The following is a 23,082-nucleotide window of genomic DNA, read 5'->3' on the forward strand; positions in this document are numbered from 1 at the left end:
CATTTGTAGAAAAGCAGAGCTTCTTACAGAGCTATTATGAGTTTAGTTGGGTTTTTAACATTGTTGGATTAATCTCTCAAGACTGACGAATAGCGGTATATGAACAACTTTCCATCTCTCTTCTGGGGAGGGATCGGGTGGTATTATTCAACATGGGAAAGATTTCTACTCCACATTAACAATCTGAAAGCTTAGCTCCCCATCATTTACTGTGCATTTCATCCACTCGTGTGCTCTCTGTGCATTCCAGGTGGATTCATTTTACAATATGCAAATATTATTCTGTAAATCAAACTTAATTTAACTTTAGTTGTTTCCAACCATCACCTGATTGTTTCCAACCATCGTCTGATTGCTAATGTTGGGTTGAGAGAGTTTTACAGTGTGTATTATCCTCTTCCCTTTATTCCCCTTACTGTTAATTCCCATCAATGCATAAAGCAATTAAAAAAATAAATAATTAATCTATAGGCTAAATGAAATACACAAGTAGTACGTTATGTTATAGCTCAACAGATGTCCTGTGTGTGAAAGGGATTGGCTGAACTGAAAACTACAGCATTTGATTATTTTTGACACTGCTCATCCAACATCCGTTTCTTATTGATTGTGATGATTGACATCCGTCTCTGCTGACTATAAGGACAGTAACTGGATACTAATGCTGTTTTTACCCCTCAGCATAAATCATTGTAAATATCTAATCAGATAGAGACTCAGCTGTGATCTGAATCAGGGAGTGTGAAGGAGCCGTGCTGTGCTGATGACCCAGGCAGATTTGGTGGCTTTCATTACTCATTTCATCACGTGAAATGAGTAAAGAAAGTCCATCATCAGACGAAGGCTTTATGGTTTTTCCTGTACATGAAAAATACAATTTGAGGGTAATTGGCTCCGCCAGCCTGCCAGCTTGTGCTTTGATGCAGCGCGTGAGCCGTTTGCCACAAGCATGCATTGATGCTCATGGCTGCTCACAGCAGCGGTGTCCCTGATTCACCTCTTGTCCTCCCTGCTTTGAATGATATTTCAATGTTGTTGCCTAAAAAATGTGATCAGGCAAATGCAAAATGTGTTTCTTCAGTCCTCTTTGGAGTTTCTGGTACACTCTCAGGTACACAGATAAAGAAGAAACAGCAGTGGTAAATTCTGCAGAGCTTGATGAGCGATGTTTACATTTGTACATCTGAACATTTGGGCTGGCGTGAGTGACAGTATTTGAAGGCAGATGACAAAGATCAATTGTAATGAAGTAGCTAAAATTAGTGGCGATGTTTTGGTTTCTTTTCTACTACCACTGGGGGGCAGCAAAGTCAGAAATGTTCATTCATATCATTCATACCAATTCATACTCATTTATTTAATGGAGCAGGATGTTAAAGGGCAGGCTTCACCAATTTTGCAAATAAACTTCAGCTCACTCATCAAGTGCACTACTACTCAGTCTGTTGTATAATATCATCTGTTGCTCCGGAGGGAGCTTTCTAAAGTTTGAAAAAAAAAAATCCCAAATGACATCATCAGAGGATTAAAGGATATTTCAGCCCCTGCTGCCTTGATTTTGACCATTCTTTCTTTTTTAATCTGCCTCTCTTTTGTGAGTCCATGAATTAAAGCCAAATTAAATCCCTTTCACATCAGACAACCAGCAATTGCTAATGCACTAAGAGCCAGAAAAACATCATCATGGGTCAGTATTTTATGACAACAAACAGAAGAAATTCACCTCATGAGAAAAGAAGGATCTGCCAAGCGGTCACACCTCGTGATAATAGAATTTCAAATGGGAAAAAAAACCCAACCAGTGAAAACAGCTTTAACCCCAGTCATCTCATCAACACAAAATCCCCACTTCTCTGATCTGGGTAATCATTCTGCCCATCTCACACTGACACAGACAGAGAGAAGCATCAGGTGTGGCTCCTTTTGAACTTTGCAACTTGACCCCTCTGCTACCCACTCCTCCCCAAACCCTAATCCCTCTGTAAACCACCAGGCCATTATTCATTCAAAGCTTCCTCTCTGAGGGTCGGCTTTCTTTCCTCTCCGTCCTGCTGGCTTCCTGTCGTTGTAGGTCAGGAACAGACAGTAATCAGAGACACATGGTAAACAAATAAATAAATAAATGCTTCTTTTTACAACACATAAGTCACCTATTGTTTACATCTAATTATTAAATTTTTTACCTTCAATGTCAAAGGAAATGTACTATAATATCTGAACCGATGGACTGTTAATGGCTGTTAATGCTTTTGTTTTTGAGAATCACAAATCCTGTGCTGTAAGTCATTTCATGGAATTCGTTTTACAAAGAAAACATAAGTTGCTTACACTCGTAAGTTTTAATATGCATAGGAAGGTAGAGAAAAATCAAGCTCAGTATCGCATTATCTTCTCTCTGGAGCTCCGGTAACAACAGGTCAGTCAGCCAATCAGAAGAGAGCCTCTGATTGGCTGACTGTTGTCTGGGTGATTAGACAAAGGTAAACACAGAGACCAAATCCTGCAAAATGTGTGCATCCAGGTGAGCTTGGGCGAGACATCACAAAGACATGAGGCAACCGCCATTCCGACATCCCACCAGTCTGACATAGGCCTCCAATTGTCTAAATGGCAACACTTCATTTTCTATCAAATGTCCTATCATTCCAACAATTTTTGCCTTTTTGCCATTTTTTTCTTTTTTTAAACATCCTGCCTTTCCAACAATTCCTTTAATAGTGTTTTTTTCCCCAAAAGAGTTTGCACTGGTTGGGCTCAGGCAATGAAGAAAGGAGTTGGTTAAGTTTAGTAAAAGGCTAGACATCAGCATGTCTTAAAGAAACACACATTTCCTTATAGAAAGCCTTGTCGTAATGGTGGGACGTTCACATGTCGGAATAGCGGTATGTCAGAATGGTGGGATGTCGGAATGACAGCATGTAACCCACAGAGATACAGATAACAAAACACAACTCCGCCCACACCAGTACATCTTTCCCAGAATGAGGGAATAAATTAGCTCCATAAAATGCTTCTTTATAAAAGAAAAATAGATATTTATATAACTTTTATAAGCCACGGTATCTGAAAACAAGCCATGTGTGTTTCTCCTTGGACCAGGTGCTGGGATATTGTCATGGTATCAGTACCGTAATCAATTGAGATCTAACATGGGATAGGTATGAATATTTTCAGTACATACTCTCTTATTCTTGGCTAAAGTGAAGACGCTGCTACAATTAATCACTCCTCTGTCAGTGGTAGTATAATGATTTTCAGTCACAGAAAAAAGACCTTCCTCTGTTTAAAGGCTTTACACTCTGCTAACATGGATGTCATGAAGGATATCCTTATCTGACCTATCACAATCTTTTTGCAGACGAATCAAAGATGGAGGAGGGATGCGAAAGTCACAGATTGGTTCACAGTGCTATGGACATTTTTTTTTTAAATGCCAGGTCCAGTTAGTTGATGCATGTGAAGAGAGACGAGGCAGCCACACTGAGGGCCATGCTTCCCAGCATCCCTCCCTCTCCCTGCTCCCGCCTCGGCGTCCAAGAGCTCGGGCCTCCGGCTGTGTAACCATGACAACCAAATGAGGTAAATGGTTGCAGGAGAATCCTCATCATGACCACCACCCTCACAGGCCTCTTTTCAGTGGTGCACGATTGTAGTAATGTGCAAGTCTCTCTCCAACCAATGTGGCAATGCCTATTTTATATTGCAAATACCTCCATAAATGATCCCATACTCACACTGTGCACATATGCTTTCTCTCCAGCCAACAGTACATGCCCTGAGCCTTTCATATCCTCATCACATTAGACCACCTTTTTTATTCTCATAAGAGACTCTAACAAAGGAGCACGCTGAGAATTATGTAGAGAAATTAATTTCCAGTATGAGGGATGGAAAAAGAAGCACAGACCTGTGTCAACCAAGAAGTAACTTCTCCATGCAGTGGCAAGAGGTTAAGAACTTGATACTGAAAAAAAAGACACTGGAGACAAGCAGGACAAATGCCTTGCTCAGATGGGATTGCATTGCATGTCAATTTGTTTTCGTCCGACATAGTTATCCTTTCATCATGCTGCACACAGATTGTCCAAATGCTTACGGCTTTAAAGGAAAGAAATTGTCCACCAGCAGGCTGGATATTTGTTATGCAAGTGGATGGTATTTGATTTTTTATTTATTTATTTTTTCTAAATCTCTAATTTCTCTAACACCCTTTCCAAAAATAGTGCATCCATTTGCATACCTGCAGTGTGATAACAGTGCTGTGTGAAATAACACGCTGTGCCATGTTTACAGATGAGCCTCTCTCATTTGCTGCTGTTGACGAGACTAAAAATCTGTCAACTTCAGGAAATGAGGGGAAGAGATTCACAGTTACCACTGAGTCATTATTAACACTTTGCAGATAGATACTGCTTTGCTAAGAATGGCTCTGTTATTGTTGCCACATTGTCTGCATGCAAGACTGTGTTTGGAATGGATAAAGCAAAAATCACTGAGTCTAAACCTTGCATACTGTATTTTTACTTGCCATGTGCAGGCTGTGTCTGTGCCACTGGTACTGTACAGAATGTTATTTAAATAATACATGATCATCTTGCTGTATCGTCATGTACTGCCATACAAATTCTGAACAAATATAGACCAGAGGACAGAGGAAAATGATTTTATTTTGTTTACCAAACATCAATTTACAGCTACACATATGGTCTGTTTGACATTTGGAAATGCATTTAGCTGCAGCAACAACCTCATACTCTCCTCTGTCACCTCATTTAGAATTGAGCCATTCTGACATTTATCTGACAAAACAATAACATGGATTTTGGTATTTGAAGCAATGTCAAAACAAACTGTAGGACGGCAGCCCCACTAGTGCCTCTGCTTTCGAGGGTGTGCAATGCCAAAAACGAAAAAAAAAAAAAAAAACTTTGGGGACCGACAGAGTAAATAAATGTTTCATTCTGAAAGGTTTAATAGAAAAATAGACATGAATCTGAACTTTGTACCATAGGTAACTCAACAGTGCATGCTCTAATGTGCTGCTATTTACTTAATAAAATGAGTAAGAGAAAGGAAAATGACATGCTAACATATGCATCAAGCTAATAGCTAAGCTAACATGATAATTTGTTAATATACAGTAACTACACAGTAGTTGGAAATGATAATGATATGTATCAAAACTCTCCCTCTGATTCCTCGATCCAGGTCTGCAGCTCCAGATTGTGGTTAAGAAAAAAAAGAGTTTCTCCAATGAATCCACTTTAGCTGGTGGCCAAATGATTTGTCTGAACAGGAACCTGCTCTCCTCAAGCCAATAACTTGACATTTGCTCATGCTAAATCCAAATGGTTTCAAACTTTTCATTGGGAGTTGAGTTCCTAAATATCTGTACCCTCATTCTCTCATCTATGGGCATCTTTACTCTGGCAATACGTCATTAAGTATTAAGTGTAAGTTCAGTATCATTGACCAAAGTGGCATAAGAAGCAGGAATTGCTTAGGTTAGATCCCCTTTGGACTGTAATGTTATTGTTGCTGTGGTTCTGATGGTAGAACGTAAATGTAGAAATCTAAGGCGTTTGCCTTACGTTTATGATTGGGTGGTTGCTGTTCAGGGGAAGGGATTTAGAGGAAGGTCAGATGGCTGTTATACAGTAAATGGATATGAATTTCAAGAGGGCGTGTGTCTTCAGTGTGTCATATGTATTTGAATTCTGGCAAATACACAACATCTAAACAGTACAAATCTGGATGTGGCACTTTCAGCACAACATGTGACAACACACATTAATGAAAACATACTGTGACAATGCAGGCTAACAGGCCAACATATGTCCTGGTGTATCATTTAAAGTTGTTTTAGGAGTAGCTTCAGGTGAAATATTTGTGCTTTTATTGATGCTGATACTAATGAAAAATAATGCAAAGTAAATAAGGCCACATTTATTTATTGTCATCTCTGCAAAATGTGCTTCAGAACAGCACATTCAGGGCTCTGACTTGTTCTAAAGGGACATTTTGAATTCCTTTTTATCTTTTGTCAAGCGCGCAGAAACGATGGCTCTATTTGTTCATGGCTCTTCTTCTGTCCTCTGCTTGTTTACGTTTAGAGGCCTGACATTCCTTCTGCTTCATCTCTCAATTTCGCTGAATTATTCATGCCTTACAAAAATGTGAGAAGCGATGCAACATACCTTAGCTTTGGGGAAAAGGAAATATAAAGAGTCCGGCTTTGTGCATTCCAAATCCTGATCATGGAGGATTTTAATATACAGGATGCAAATAAGAAACGGAAACCCCATGAAATTCAGGGCACTGCCTTATTTACAGTAAGGTACTGTCCTGTCACTCTTGTGAACACAGATGGTCATACAGTAGAAGAGTTTGATATGAGACTTCCCCTGGGAATTAGATCAGCAGCTTTACTACAAGATACTGGAGTCCATGACATATATATTCTGGAAATCCTAAACACAACAATAGACATCTATTTATTCCTCATGACATTAACCTCTTGCTTGCCACCCTCAGTTCAACCTGTTCTGAAATTACCTTCCTGTTAAAATTGAGGTTAAAGACTGCCTTGTATGAAGCCAAGTAAGACATGTGGTTCATCCGTAGACAGACCAGAAGAAAATGTAAAGCTTTGGAGACCATAACTGCTTGACTGAGTACAATATGTGTATACAGAGATTTGGCTATAGTGCTGCCTTCTATTAAGAGCTACCACTACCTCACTAAATAAAACTTTATCCACATCAAAGTCCTTAAATGCAATCTCTTCCTCGCCCTAACCTATAATCTTTGGCAGATGATGACAAAACCAGTCTACATGGTGCAATTAGGGGATTGCCGAAATCAGGTTCACATTTAAAGTGCGTTGTTTGACACAGGTTCTACATAGATTCTATTATAATACCATATTTGCCATAATTCTTGAGGTTATATTGGAGATAATTTATTTCTACACTGTTCACAGTTATCAATCTAAGGAACATACAGTATATCCTCTTGATTTATATATTTGTACAATGTTTTCCTTTGTACATGTTTGTGATTATATAATGAATATACTGCTAAAAGAATGTGTAGACCTAACTCAACCTGCCTCAGGTACATCACCTATCGTCTCATCATTGACCAAATCCTTCCAATTTGACAGACAACAGTGTTTTCCTTCTCTGGTGCTTGTGAACCACTTTTGAATGTTGGTGAGTGAGGCTGTCCAAAAAGAGACATTGAATATGGCAGGATATGCCAGCATATCATGTTGTAGGCAGTTAATTACTGAGGTCACTGGTCGGTATGACATACTTTTATTTATTTTTTGTTTTTCTTTTCTTAAGTGGGATCCAGATCAATCATTCTGCCCTACATGGGAAAAACCCCAATGAAAATCATCTAAACAGTTGCACTAACTTTGATGTCACTTTACAGGATTCAGACTCCACATTTGGACATCCATGTGATTTGACTTTGTTGAAGTAATTGGCTTGTCTAAGACTATTACGACAGCACTGTGAGCACTGCAGCAACACTTCTTCATTTCGGACCTATTTCGCATTTGTGTAGGCTTGTAACAATGGCCACACGCTCTCACACCTAAAAATGTGTACTCTATGATATCATTTTGCGAGTGGAACTGGGCACTCGCTAATCTTTATTGGGACTTTGGCTCATTCCTTGGGAATGTCCTTTGTTACCAAATTGTCCGTGTGCAAACACAACAACTGCAACCGTAGCAGGCTAAGATCCTACCGTTAACAGTCCTGCATATTCGCTGGGCACAGCATGAAACTTGTCACATGTAGCACACAGTCTGTGGTGTCCCCTCATTGTTTGAGGTGCCCATTCAATTCGGGCGCTTGATAAGTAAAATCCTGTTCACTCTTCACTTTCCTCCTCATCCCCTTTGGTGCCTTTACTCCAGCGCTGGAAGCAATGAACAGTTGACGCCAGGAAGAAGCTGGTCATGATGGCCACCACAGACACTGAGATGCCAGAGAAAATGATGATGAGCAGGTCTGTTAGAGTCAGAGTAGCCTGGCACTCACGGAAGCTGTCCTTTGAGAGCTGGGACAGGGATACACGTCTCCCATCCATAGGGAGGGAACACTCCATCCCTTCCACTCCTGCATCCAAACACAAAAATAAGATTACACAGATTTACTGACCCAACGTTGCAGTGAATTATGTAACATGTATGGACTTTTAAACAAATTAATTCATCTGGCAGCAAACCAGAAATGACATAATGTAGAAGCAGCTGTGTCTTAATACAGAGTAACATACCATACAACCACAAGACCTCAGCTGCTGCTTCACTAATTCTTCAAATCCTTAGAATTAAAAGTGATACATGTTTTTCCATTGAGGGATCTGTATATGTGACATGCAGCTCACGTGTACACATACTAACATAAAACACAGACCACATCTTTTCTAGAATAACCCAATAATCTACATGCATATTGGAAACCAGCCTTTAAATTCTTTATAGCTCACCAAGGCCACATGTGTTCAGAGAATGATGTGCATGCTTGTTTGTTATGTTGTAAAACCTCTGAATTCAACAGTGTGCAGTGTGAGCTGATTTAATAAGTGTAGGGTTGATCAGAAGTCATCACTCATAAGATGAAGTTGCACTGTGTATAGAGCACACCCACTCACGGCGTGACTGTAGATTCACTGTGGGAATACAGTATAAGTACTACGAAGCTGTGAGGCAGAGCAATACTGTAAATGTACAGTCTACTGCTAACTTAATACAGTATGTGCTGTGCAGAGCTTTTCAAATTATTCATATGCTTTGTAAGAGAGCCTTTATTTTTGTCTTAAGGTAATGTAATAGTGTAGAGCAGTGCAGTGTGGTCTATCTCTGTGCCTCTGATAACAAGACCGGAAAATGAAATAAACATCCGCTTAAATCATTTTCATCTTGGCTGCCAGCTACGAAAGGCAAAGAATACCCTTCCTCATTAAATATGACTCCCAGTTACATCCCAAACATTTACTGATGCATCAGTGGAGGACACCGTCTGGGACGAGGGCACCTTGACCAAACTCATCTCAGGATGAAAGCGTGATAAATCAGAGAGTGCTGCTGGTCTCCATCACTTCTAGTTTATTGTTCAGACATCATTTTAGCTGAAAAGGACATTGGCTGTGGCCTGTTGGATTTCAGGGGTACAAGTCTCCTTTGAGCTCAACATTGGATCCCTGGGATTAGTTTTAACATGTTTATGTTTAAAGGTACATTGTGTAGGAATTCCTCCCATCTAGTGTTGCGGTTGTATATCGCAAACAACTCAATCGTATGTTTCATGCTGCATTCATGTGAAATTGGGCAGACGGCAGATGGAGGACAGCCGCTGCAGGTAACAGCATAAACAAGCCTCTATGTAAACAAGTGGTCCGTCAGCACGAGGCAAAACAATACACGTGACAATATGTTGTCATGGCGATGTCGTATTGTTTACCTGACCCGCGTTTTACCGGCTTTCTCTCGACTTCTGTGACTAAAATGACATCTGGTTTGTTACCGACGGCCGTCTGCCCGACTGCAGGTGAATGCAGCATCAGTGTAACGCTCCATTCCTCCTCACTGCGTTACCGCGGTGACTTTTCACAGACGCCACCTCGACCTGAGCCGACAGCTCCGGTGTCTACGGTGAGTTTCCGTGGTTTCCTACCGTCACGCTGCCACTGAACGTAAAAACACGGCGACACCACATGGCAGCCAGCACCGAGCTTACCCGCTCCATGTAGATATGAATGATATGAACGGCTAATTCAGAGCTTACCGGAACACTTCAGTTTGTTGATGGGGGGGATTACTGATTAATGAAGCAGACTTTTTAACCAAATAGTTGATTTCCGTGAATAGATAATACAAGAAGTTACACAATGTCCCTTTAAAAGCAGCCACTGATGCTGAAAGTACAGTCAATGGTGTTTTACAGACTCTGTCATTCAACTTGTTTTGCTGTACTAATTACACACTTGCATTGCTGTTCCAAGCCAGTGAACATCACATACAGTATCTCCTACAGTAACTGTCATATCCCTGACACTGAAACCACTTTAGATGGCACTATATAGGCTACAGTTAGCTCCCCTCATGTTGGCGATGCTTTAGGGAAAAACTAGACATATTGATGTGGATGTTAGCTTATAGGTGGGAAGAAATGAAGCCTTGCAATGTGGGTGGCTATTTTCCACTGTTACTGCACATGCAAATGCAGATACTTGGCAGTACATCAATTCTGAGTCTTAGCTCAACAGTCAGCATAATTTCTAGCATGCTCCTCTATAATACAACTGAATAGCCTCTCTTGTGGCTGGCTACAATTACATTCATTCATACCTTATTTCAGACATACATCTGTCCGTGGGTATTCCATTAAATGCCGTGACTATTAAAGCAAAGTGAATATTAACTGAATGGCAAGACTAAACTTATAATGAAATAATAATATGTGCATATTGGTTGATATGTCAAACATTGCTTTATATAACTGTAAAGAAGGTATCCTATAATCTGCTTCAAAAGTGTTAAGTGACGATGGAAAAAAGAAATAATGGAAATTAGTGATGGCATGGAATTGGTTTCCATGCTCCTCTGATTGACTCTCTGCAGTATTAATTAGGGTGGTAACTGAACTCTTTAAGAGCTTGATAAAACTTAGTGACACTAATCCCTCATTACAAGATCCTGATTCTCGCATTTCTTTTAACATTCAATTAGTGGAGGACACGAGACGTTAACACATAGCTACATCCAAAATTACAGGATAGAAAGAAAGCATTTATGAACTACAGGTTAAATTTTAATTTGATATTATACGCATGGCTTTCTAATCTTGTCATTTTAACACATTCAATCTGTCACATAGATTATTCTGTGGATTTACATTTCTAATGAAGATCTCTGTAAACAACAAACTGACTGTTTCCACTGAAGAGTTTAAAGTGACGATGTTTTGATCTACTTGCCTCCAGCACCCTCTTGACTTGTGTTATAGCTCTGAAAATCTTGAAACTTACAACAGTTATGATGCAGTAGCATCATAAAACGATGGTGACGAATGGCCTCCTGTTGAGCTTGAACTCGTGAAAAACTTGTAATATAAAAAAGAAGAGGTTCATTACAAGAAATAGGATTTTACTAACAGCATTAATCAGCCATTAGAAACAGAGAATAAATATTTGCAGAGAATAAATATCAGAGAATAAATGCTTAATTCCTGGAGTCATCTTATTTTTTAAAGTTAAGATTTAATTTTCAAATAAAAGCAAATAATAAGACTAATATTAATAATAAAATCCCAAAAATTAGGGCAACCAGTAAATAGTGAAATTGTTGGGGTCTATTTTCAACTTTTTACACATGTGTTGCCATAGAGACACTAGAATAACATATGTAAGATTAGGTCAAAACAAAATATGTTAATTGTAAGGCAGCCACATGTCACCAGTCAGTCATCAGTGGAGGTCGATGACTTGAAAGATGAAGCTAAATCAGGCTTTGGTTACACTTGCACTTGACAATAAGAAAAACAGAGGATATGAAAATGTCACACTCAAATCCTGCTTTTAGTCATCTTGTGTATGGAGGACAATTTACACCTCAGTGTTTGTCATTTGTGGAGCATAATTAGCTTTTGCTTCTAATGTGTCAGACATGCAGACCATAACTGGCACTACCACAACTGGCATCCAAGTGCCTCCTGGACAAGCTCCTCAGAAATCTCAAGAAGCCCTGGATCTGTATCAGATGAAGTGAGTCAGAAGCAAACCAGCTTCAAGAGAGAGGCTCCAAACTGACAAGGCGCCAACACCAACAGTGTTGGTGCAGCCAGAGAATAGCAGAATGGCTACTGGCAGGATGATGCCAAGGCATGTCTACCTTATGTCAGGAGAATAAGAGATCAAATCATATTTATAGCCTCAACTGTGTGAGAGGAAACTGCTCAGAGTCTGAGTCTGCTGTTGTTATAATCTAGTGCACAGCACATTTACAGATGGTTCATCAAGTCTCTCTGTGACAATAATGAGCTAATGTTTTTGTTTTGTTTTTTAAAAAATAAGTGGCTTGACCTTGGATTATATAATCTTGCATAATAATACAGTCATACATTAGTGAAGGTTTTTTAAAGGGACTTCACACCAGGTAATCCCTGCTATTTGTTTGAGCTTTGTAATGACGTGTAGCAATAGAGAAACAAAATATTGTAAATGTGCAAACAGAGGATTGAGAAAGTGTCCGACAAAGACAGAGAACACTGGCCTTCAGTATCGCTTCCACACACATGAGTAAAGACAAAGACTTTGAGAAGCCTACATCTGAAAATCCAGTAAATCCAATATAATTAGGAGAGCCAGTCTTGTCTGTTTGTGGCTGAGATAAATGCATTATAGTCATATTCACAGTGCACTTATTGCTCGGCAAAGGAACCCATCACCTCAGAGAGTTAGCCTTTGCCTTTGAGACTGCTCTGTCTGGTCTTGCCTGTCCTAGATGCTTGATTAATAACAGCTGAGACTGAAATTATCCTACGCTGCAGGAGCTGCAGCATTATCACACACTTATCATGATCAAAACAGAGTTAGTGAACATGCAAATGGTGATTATTTGCTAAAATGCCCACATTTCCCTTCTTCTTCTTCTAGTTTGGTGCCAGATTTTGACAGCCACCTCTTTGATTGAGTTTCCTTCAGCTGCCTATTCAAAGCACGAGAGCTTATAATTAAACACTGATGTGTTACGAGGAACAAAAGATGACCGTAGTGTGGCAGAGAATTTTTGTCTACTCTATTAACATGCTTGGAAACACAGGTGCAGAGTAGACTAGAGTCTCTGGGATTGAATGGGTTAAATGCAGGTTGAACATCTGCTCTTGTACGTCTAGTAGGTTTTCTGTGTCACAGCACTAAACTGTATAATAAAAAGCAGTGGAAACCTTAAAGGTATAATGTGTAGGAATTCCCCCCATCTAGCGGTGCGCTTGCATATCTGAACATATTCTTGATGTTGCATTCACGTGAAATCGGGCAGACGTCAGACAGACAACAGACGCTGCATGTAACAGGATAAACAAGCGTCTATGTAAACAAGTGGTCCGCCAGCACAAAGCAAAACAATACAGGCGTGATGTCATGGTGATGTCGTATTGTTTACCTGACCCACGTTTTATCGTCTTTCTCTCGTCAAGTAAAATGGCATCCGGTTGGTTTGCTGACGGCCGTCTGCCTGACTGCACCTGAATGCAACACCAGTGCCTCCATCCTTCCTCACACTACACAGTGGTGACAGTTTTAACAGGCGCTACCTGGAAAACCTTCTCCCCGAGCCGACAGCTCCGGTGAGTTTCTGTGGTTACCTACGGTCACGCTGCCACTGAACGTAAAAAATGGCGATGCAACATGGCAGCCTCGGTTCGGTGCGCCCCCCCTTGTATATTTGTAACAACTTGTAACAACTCATTCTAAGGTACGAGAAAGCTTTCATTTGTATGTGGGTGTGATTCGACTTAAGTGAAATACGTATTTATGTAAGCAATATTTGATTTTTGCTAATAAAAAGCCAAATAAGTTACATACTGGGGCTTTAAACAGCCACAACACAAACATGTAATCAGTAGAATCAATGTTTTTACATGACTAACACTAACCTGACTAATTGAGAAACCACTGGCAATAAAACCAACAGTCAGTAGGCCTTGTAAATTGGTAAGAAGATTGGGTTAATAAATGATCCCATATACCACCATGACCCCTAAGATGGCTGGGGCAGGTTACTGGGCAATAATGTAACAAGAATTATGCCCTTACACTATCAGGTATGTCGGCCGCCACAGCTATGTTACATTCCTGGTGCGGACAGTTGATGGATTACATTTAGGATTACAGCCAAACCAAGGGGATTGGCTATGTGCTGTCTGTGCTGTGATTGATCTGCCTAGCTGTGACAGACTGATATCGGAGGCTTGTTTCTCCTCCCTCCCCGGACACCAGGCTGTCGGTCCAGATTGATCTCTGCACCAATAGCAAAGGCAAAAAATCTCCACAATCTCACATCTGCAGACTCCTGCAGGAGTTGGCGTTCATGCTCAAGTGCCAAGTCACCAGCATCTATACACTCCACTGCCAAATAATCCATTTATGATAATGACTTACAAAACTGTCCCTTCCCTACTTTATTAAGTGAGACCAACGTGCCAGTCAAGTCCAATACTCAGCCAGACATAATTACGCAGACTGAAGAATTATTCAGATGCAATCACAGAAAGAGAATGTGAGGAAAAATGGCCGGAGATCTGTGCAAGAAAAGCACAAGAGCAGGAGCAGAGTGGAGAATGTGTGAAATGACTGCACTAAATGACAAGCATTCATGTGACAGTGGGGCGAGGGTGAATCATTCAAGAGGGGATTCCTTTTGCATGGAGACTCAGTGACATCACTGCACCGTGGGCATATTCAAAATGTCTCAACACAACTGCACACGCAGAATATGGGATGTTAGAGGGTGAACGCTATCAGATTCACCACTTGTCTGTGGTCATAATTCATTGTGATAAAACAGCTAAATACGCAGTTCTTAGCAGTTTCTGCTTCACACTCGACCACACACAGGCACAAAGGGAAGAATCCATCATGTATAGTGCTGCACACTGCCAGTGAAATAAAGCTTTTGGCTTTTCACCTTTTATTTCTGACTCTGGAAGATTATCCTCTCTGCTTCTGTACTGTACATGCAGCAGCTGATGCTGTCACACTGTGTAATTCTGTCCACCTTTTCACACTCTGCTCTCCCTTGCCAGCGCTGTCTCTCTCACATCCCAACTTTAAATAAACATCAAATTAGGCCAAGATAAAAGAAGCTGTCAGCCTGTGTTAATGGGATAGATATTTTCTCATCACATACCCATGAGTGGTAAAATATAGCAAGTAATGTCATGTGGGGCATCAAGTGTGTGTGTGTGTGTGTGTGTGTGTGTGTGTGTGTGTGCTATAGTACGTACAGCGCCGGTCAACGGCATCATATTTTCAGAGCTGATTGTGCACAGTGTGCTAACAGGTCTCTGGGGAGCAACTTGATAGGCTGTGAAGGAAAATTCAGACTCTGACCCTGTCACATGAACTGCTACTTTGTAGTGAAACTCTTCAGGTCATGACTAGTGTTGATAGCAATGCCACAATGAGCCCCAGCCTCAGTCTCATGGGAGTCGGCCTGCCCTGCCCTGTGGGCAGTTCTGGCTCCAATTACCCTGGCCAATGTGCCGTGGAACTGTGTCAGTCTGAATTATACATGGCCTTTGTTCATCCTTAACCCAAGAGCACTGGAGACAGCAGTGGATCATGTTTACACTCATCCCTCCTTTTAAACATTTATGAACCTAATTGGTGTCTTAAAAAACAGAGAAACGGACAAAAAAAAAAGGATGGAGATTGTTATATATGCGTGTGTCTAAATACTTTGCAGCTCTACATCACCACTTCCCTGCATATTCTGTCAAGCTGAGAGTCTACGAAAGAATTACATCTTGTGGTGCGCTTAGGAGACAAAACACTGCCACGAGGAAAGGGATCTGTTTTTCTATCCAAAAAAAAAAAAAGTCCAGAATTTGCTGCATCTTCCACCCACTCATCATCCTGACCTGCAGTAATCAAAGTTATGCAAACAGAAAAGTGTGCTGCTTTGTGAACTCCAAAAAATCACAGGGGAAATCAAGATGTGAAAAATGGAAAGGGAATTGGGTTTACACATGGGCACCACAGAGGGAACCATAGAGATCTCAGAGAGACTCAATTTTAATAGAAGTGAATATTCGTAATGATCCATCCACCTTTCTTTTTTTTAATCATATTAAAATTCTGCTCAGCTATGCTTCTGCTGCCACATTTTACACTTGGCTGAGTATTGCTGTTTTTAAATTCAATCAGAATGACATCATATTATAGGGCAGCCTCCTTCTGATCATAGTTACAGTAAAAAGTAAAACCAATCTGTAATGCACTATATGCGTTTGTTAGAGTGAATATAAAATAATTAATTTATCATTTTGCACTAATAAAAATACACAGTATGGGCTGACGTCACTTTGTTGTGCATTTTGTGCAAGGGACCTAGATAAACACTACTCACAGAAAACAGATTCACACTGACATCTTTGAGTATACACAAACTTTGTCATTATGTCAGTTTGCACATAGTGTTACAATAATTGTGTAGTGTAGGTCTCTTTAACATCTGTTGTATGATGAACAGACATACTGTAAGGATGCAACACCCACACACATGCAGCTTAAACTGTGATTTGTGTCACTCTAATTGATTTTCTCCATGATGAATGAGATATTAAGTTGAAACACCCACACTGATGACGGCTGTTAAAGATGATACATATTGAAAAGCTTATCAAGTCAACCTCATTCATTAATGAGTGTCCATCTGTTATTGTGTAATACGACGTTGCAGAGAATAGGTCATTGCATTTTTCCCCCCGTGATCGAGAGCTCAGTCATTATGTTAATTAGGTCTGGCAGTGCGATGCCTGCATGTGAGAACTGGCCTTGTTTGTAAATCCAACACGCTACACGCCTCCCTGCTAGCTTGTGTTTGCTCAACTGTAGAAATGTGATCCACAGAGAGTCGGTGTGACACAACTGTACTCACAGCAAGTCCATGACGGCAAACAATGGTCAAATGTCAAAACCAGGGGCTCTAAGTGGCGAGTGTTAAGCACCTCTTACATCTTGACTATGTGATTGATTAACATAGCATAACAGTGGTGCTGAGAGTAGGATTTTCCCTTTAAGCTCTCTCTCTCACAAACACATACACGTTGCCACAAAGAATGTAATTCTTAGCTGTGTGTTCTTCTATCAGTAGACTCTGCTAGCCGTGCGTCACACTGCGTTTTAAAGTACTGTAGTAAGAAAAACAAAAACTATATTATACGAGGAGTGGGACAAAGATTTGTTTTGGACATTATTAGTTAGGAAACTACTTTCTCTCCTCACTAAACTGTTACAAAACTCATTTGGGTAACACTTTACAATAAGGGTCCCTTAATTAACGTACATATGTACATTGTGTTTTTCTATGAATGGCCATTCATATTCTTATTCTATTCATTGCTGTTAATATTTAATGTGTTTATGGTTCACAATTATAATATATGGTGTCGCTAAATCTAAACTGTGTTCAGTGTCTCACGCTCCACTCTTTCTTCTGAACCTAGCCCAAATAATATGTGTAACTAACTGTTAGTACCTAAACTGTACCTAAATAGGGTAGCGTGCACATTAGTTAGTACATTATTAAGCATTAATTAACTGTTTACAGATATATTAACAATCACTATTATGTATTACTTAGGATTAGGAAACACATTAATTAATGTAGCCTATTAGTAAGCAATTAATTAATGTTTACTACTCAGAGTTAGTTAATAAATGTTGGGACCCCCTCGAAAAATGATATGCTGCATCTCAAGGGGCTATCCGTCAATAAATTCAATTCAATAAATTAAGTAATAATAAAAGTTAAATAATGTAAGTTATCATCATGTATGCATTACTCAGCATGAATTAACACATTAGTTTATATATTAATGCCTAATTATGTACTAACTAATGTTAATTAAGGGACCCTTATTGTAAAGTATTACCCTCATTTGTATTGACGAAGAAAAGAGAAGCCCAAGACCCAAAATAATCATTATTCCTTTTGCTAAAATCAGTCTTGGAGCATTATTAGCATTACAAAAAAAGTACATTCCATACACCTTGTGGCCAAAGAAAAGATAAAAAATTATACAAAAGACCAAATGTAGACCACTGGAGATGCTCCATACAAATGAGCACATATGTGTGTGTGTGTGTGTGTGTGTGGGTGGGTGGGTGTGCGTACATGTGTGTGTTCACTGTTCAAGCCAGTGGACTCTTCTCTGGGGTCATGAGCAAACACCCACTGATGGGTCTGTAAGAGCTGCATATGAGGTGAGATATGCATTACTAACTCAGTCTGGGAGTGTGTATACTCTGGGGCCAGTTGGCAGCCATGCTGGGAGCTTGGCTCGGCCCTTGGCGTCTCCTTTGTTGTTGATGTCTGCCTGGCCAGCACTGCTGATGCAATTCATTATGCCTCGCAGATGACAACACTTAGACCCCGTGATTAATGCATGTGCAGCCTGCATTAGGTATTCTTGCCATTTTTATCAACATGGCCTTCTCACTGGGCTTTTACTTGTCTGTTTTTTGGGGCAAATGTAAAAAAAGACCAGAGGGAATGTAAAAGCGGTATCAATAGCCTGGTACACTGTGGCCTAAATGTATATTGTGAGTTTTTGTGAGGAGTCAGCAGTTTGCAACAGTCAGCTAGTTATGTTAGAGCATCCTGAAGTTAAGTTTCTTCTCCAGTTGGATCACAATAGGGATCCAGCTTCGACTGTATGTTTCCACTGTAATTTGGTGATTATGTGTTTTATAATTACAGGATATCCATATGAGTATCTTTGACGTCTGATTAGTTGGGTTGCATTGGTTTCCATCTTCTCGTATAATCCCTTCTCACATCTGAAAAGAAGATCATACCTTGAGTGAGAAGAACATGTGGGCCACTGCTTTGATTCACGCCCAGAACAACCTTGGAACAGTGACAGATATGAATGTTCCCCATCCTTATCTGTGCTCCTTTATACAACACCCTGCACCTGAACATAATGTACTGCAGATATAAACAGAATTATGTTTTTAAAATATACCTCGTTCATGACACAAATCTGAGAGGCACATTCATATTAAATTCTCAGATTAAGCCAAAAATCGTGTAATACGTCAAATCCACACTCTGATCTAAAAATGATAACAGCACGACTTACTAGTCATGTGTGGCTGAACTGTCAGATCTGTTTATTTTTGCCTCCCCGGCTCCCACGTGCTGGCTTGCACTCATGAGATAACTGCTGTCTGTGTCCTTTTGTAAGGACATTAATAAACATATGACTGACCTTCAGTAAAACATTTCTGGCTCCCTCTGAACAAAACATAATTATGATGATTTGTCTTGAAATAAACGGCTTCTGACAGTTGTTTTAGATATTGTCTGCTGAAAACTGGAAGATATCAACATAGATTTGGACAATTGTACATTGTGTTTCATCCAGGAAATTTTGCAACCCCTATCAGAAGACAGTAGCTCTGGCTGCAGGGCCAATCAAGTCCACGTAACCGGATCTTACCCACAGTATAATTATTCTACAGGGACGTGGCGATCCCCTTCACCTCCTGGTGTTTGTCAAATCTGCATGCACACACAGAGATTGCCTCACACACACTCAAACACGCCAAAACTTCAGCCCTGTTATCTAACTCAACCCTCCAGGCTGAATCACAGTGGTAGACTGTCCATAGTATATGGGCCTAAAAATTCACATGGACAGAGTGTACAACACAGATGTGAAAGGGTTTGACTTCCATTGGTGTAGAAAACAAAATCCTTAAAAAAATATTGTTGAATTACACTGTTAACCAAATGGCAAGTATTACATAAATATTATATAAATATAAGCTGCAAATTGATCGATCTGACTACCACGCAAGAAACAGGTCAAGGCTTGGTTTATAAGCATGCTGAAATGTGGAAACAGAAAAACTGCAGGCTGAAATTCTTAATGTGAATCGATTCTTTATTCATTTTATCATTTTCTGTAATACTGCATTTTGAGTTGGTGCCTAATTCTGAGTTTCGAGATTCAATCAAATGTGTAAACAAAACATCCTTGTAGTTTTCACTTTCAAACAACAGCTATTGTCTCATATTACACACGCTGTCTCACACATTATAAGCTATGGGGGTGGAGAATGAAACAGATAAAATTAGAACAAGGGAGAGGGAGGGGGGTTCCCTCTCCTACAGGGAAAACATAAATAGACCAGAGAAGTGTTATGGAAATGGATTTGCTATAACGCTGTTGTATGTTGTGCTCTGATAGGCTTTATTTGGGTCAGCCATATGGAAAACAAATGTCTCTTCAATGCTTGCTACTTACCATTCGGCAGCTTGTGACTGTTCTCCATTAGCCATGTGAACAGGTTGGCAAAGTTGCAATTGCATACCCAGGGGTTGCCCTCTAGCCTCACCACTCGCAGGGAGGGCAACTGACTCAGTGCCCCCACCTTTAGGGTAGACAGTGCATTACGCTCCAGTTCCAGTTCTCTCAGAGAGGTGAGACCCAGGAAAGCATCCTCGCTCACCATGCTCAGATATGGGTTGTTGCCCAGTCGTAGTTTAATCAAGCTACGGGACTCCCCAAACGTTCCCTTGGGGATTTCAGTCAGATTGTTGCTGCCCAGGTCCAGGAACACCAGCCTGGACGAGGTGCTGAGTGTCCCCGGCTCTATGTGGGAGAGGGAGTTGTTCCGCAGGTCCAGGTAGACCAAGTCACTGTACAGAACCAGGAAGTCCGAGGGGATGCGGGGTATCCAGTTGTCAGCCAGCAAAAGCCTGCGCACGTCCAAGGGGATCTCATCGGGTAGACGGGTCAGCCCACGGCCGCTGCAGTCCACGGTGTGAGGATCTGGGCACAGGCAGGTTGCTGGGCAGTTTTCCCCCCGGGTCCATAAGACAGAGGACAGCAAGATGAGGATAGGTTGGAGCCAGAAGACACATGGCAACATGGTCAAGGGGGTGAAATGAATTAGGAGGAAAAGAGGCTTGGGGTCAGGGTGAATAGGAGAGGGCGGGTGGGGGTTGAGAACAAGAGGGTGAGGGTCACAGGGCAGGAGATCAGGAGGACAAGGGAAGGGAAGGGGAAAGTGAAAGGGGGTGGAAGGGGATCAATCCTCGTGAAGGAACATCCTGCTGTCGTGGAGATGAAAAGCGGCTCAGGAACTGTGGGGCGGCAGAGCAGCGGAGAGAACTGTTTTCCAGGAGAACATGTAGCAAGCTGCTCGGATAGAAAAGCAGACTGGCTGCTTTGAAAGAGCAGAGAGAGGGAGATAGTAAGCAGCGGGGAGCGGGAGAGCAAGAAAGACGGAGCTTAACAGAGAGGGGAGGGTAGCTTAAGAGAGGTAAATAGACACGAGCGAGCCGGGAGTGATGAGAAGCTGGGGGCACAGACAAGGGGGAGGGGGGTTGAGGAGGGGGCTCCGTCCGCCACGCTACCCCACAGTAGATCTGGCAGCAGTGACAGACAAAGGCAATAAGGTCTCTGACACAAAAGGATATATGAAGCAGTGACTCAAGCATGGCAAGCAGAGAGTATCATCGTTGCATCCCTCCATTAGTCCCAGGTCTCAGCGTAGAAAAAGCTGGCAGTCTGAAACGAGAGAGCAAGAAGCTCGCGGACCATCACTGAAGTGTGTGTGGTAAGGTTGTCCCCCCCCCGCGCTATTAGTCCTTCTCTATCTCCCAGTGCCCTGCAACCTGCTGTGAGAGACACAGCACAGCTGAGTGGTAAAAGCTCTCCTCCAGCACCGTATATCAAGCCTCAGTGGCTGTGAAGGGGAGGGAGAGAATCCAAATGTCCAGAGAGGAGATTCATGGACGTAGATCGTAGCGCTGGGCTGCACACAGCCATGCCAAGCCAATGTCTGCCTCTGCATCTACCATGGTTTATCTCATGCCTCTCCCCTCTCCTTATTTCCAGGGAGGCGTGTCTGAACCACGCTGTCAACATGTGATGTCACTTCCTATAGTGTGAAGAAATGACAGTCAGTTGGAATCTGACACGTTATTCACAATACAGCAATGGTGATTTATTTTTACATGTATTCAGCTGAGAATCCTTAAACAAAATATTAACAAACAATGAGGCCAATTATATTGAGACATTCTACTTGCCCTTCATACATTTTTAATTATTCCTTTCTCTTGCTTTGTAATCCTTTGACAATAGCATGTCATTGCTTTGTCAGTGAGCCTCGGTGGTTTGATGATTTTAGAGAATATCTCGTTCAAACACAACCTGTCCTTTGGAGAAACTTCATTAATTGTGTATACAAATGGAAAGCTGTGACCTTTCAAATTATACAGCATTAGCCTTTACTCGATTATTCTGTTATTCCCACAAAGACAGCAGTAGAAAACAGTGCTTTGGTGTGGAATAAAAAAGTCCCACAGCAGATCACCTGTCCACTTGAAAAATGTGTGTTATATTGATTCTGTCGCTTTTTCAATTGAATTTTTCAATGACCACAATATTCTGGACTGTGCAAAGGCGTCATGTGTCTCAAACTTTAATGGAGAGCAGACCATTAATTCAGAATGTGTACTGAAGGCAATTAGACCCAGGTAAATGCAATTAGACCAAGGTTGTTGCAGGAAGAGGGTGAATTAGACCTGGTGAGATGAGGTTGGCATGAAATTTCAAAGGAAATACCACTGTCATGGATAGTTAATCGTGTATTTCCAAGAAGATAACAGATTGGCAGTGCAAATTTAATACATTAATAAATTTACTCAGGTATTCACAGGGATGAAATTGCACGTATACAAACACCACCTAATGATAACCCAGCAGTTGGCAATAGCATCTAACTCACTTCATCACAGGTAATCTAATAATACCACTCCTCGCTCGAGGCGTTCACTGAAGTCAGATGAATCTGCAGCATCACCCGTGATGTTGACTTGGTGCCATGGGGAAGGGAAGCGGCTCTTTCATCCAAAAAAGAAAAAAAAACTAGGAGACTTTGATCACAGTCAGCATTTATCAGCTGGAGAGCATTAAAAGCTGAGGCAGCTTCAGTTGGTTCCAAGGATACACATTTCAACTTTACATGATCCAGTGATAATTCAGTTAAGTGCAGCTGCTGTATACATAATACTTACTTGCTGTCTCAGGGATGTTTAATAAAAGAGCCTCTGCAATATAAAGCAAAGCAAATTCACAAAAGCTGTTATTGCCTATTCAATTCCCTAAAAACACACACACACAGCTTTATTTTCTCTTATTGATTTTGGTTTTATTGTTGTTGTACAGTAACACTTGACTTTAACAATCATTTAGCTTTTAGAAGTAGTAGACAAACTTCAATGTTTAAAACAGACTGTCAGAACTACATCCTATA

General features: G+C 40.9%; 1 protein-coding gene across 1 annotated transcript; it reads right to left on the reverse strand.

Moving 5' to 3' along the window:
* Window positions 1-6,719: 6,719 nt before the first annotated feature.
* Window positions 6,720-21,655, reverse strand: lrrc38b (leucine rich repeat containing 38b). Its single transcript, XM_085777793.1, has 2 exons — window positions 20,061-21,655; window positions 6,720-8,135 (listed from the first exon to the last, which is right to left on the reverse strand). The coding sequence occupies exons 1-2, from the start codon at window positions 20,686-20,688 to the stop codon at window positions 7,888-7,890; spliced, it is 876 nt and encodes a 291-aa protein (XP_085633919.1). The 5' UTR covers window positions 20,689-21,655; the 3' UTR covers window positions 6,720-7,887.
* Window positions 21,656-23,082: the final 1,427 nt, after the last annotated feature.

The sequence above is a fragment of the Trachurus japonicus genome, chromosome 5 (genome assembly GCF_045865225.1).
Source record: "Trachurus japonicus isolate A0001 chromosome 5, Traja_1.0".
Taxonomy (NCBI): domain Eukaryota; kingdom Metazoa; phylum Chordata; class Actinopteri; order Carangiformes; family Carangidae; genus Trachurus; species Trachurus japonicus.

Bases quoted from the DNA above. Each gene is read 5' to 3' on its own strand.
- lrrc38b (XM_085777793.1), bottom strand. From the start codon at position 20,688: ATGTTGCCATGTGTCTTCTGGCTCCAACCTATCCTCATCTTGCTGTCC. The intron at 8,136-20,060 runs GTAAGTAGCAAG...GTTTGGATGCAG, and splicing joins CAGTCACAAGCTGCCGAATG to GAGTGGAAGGGATGGAGTGT.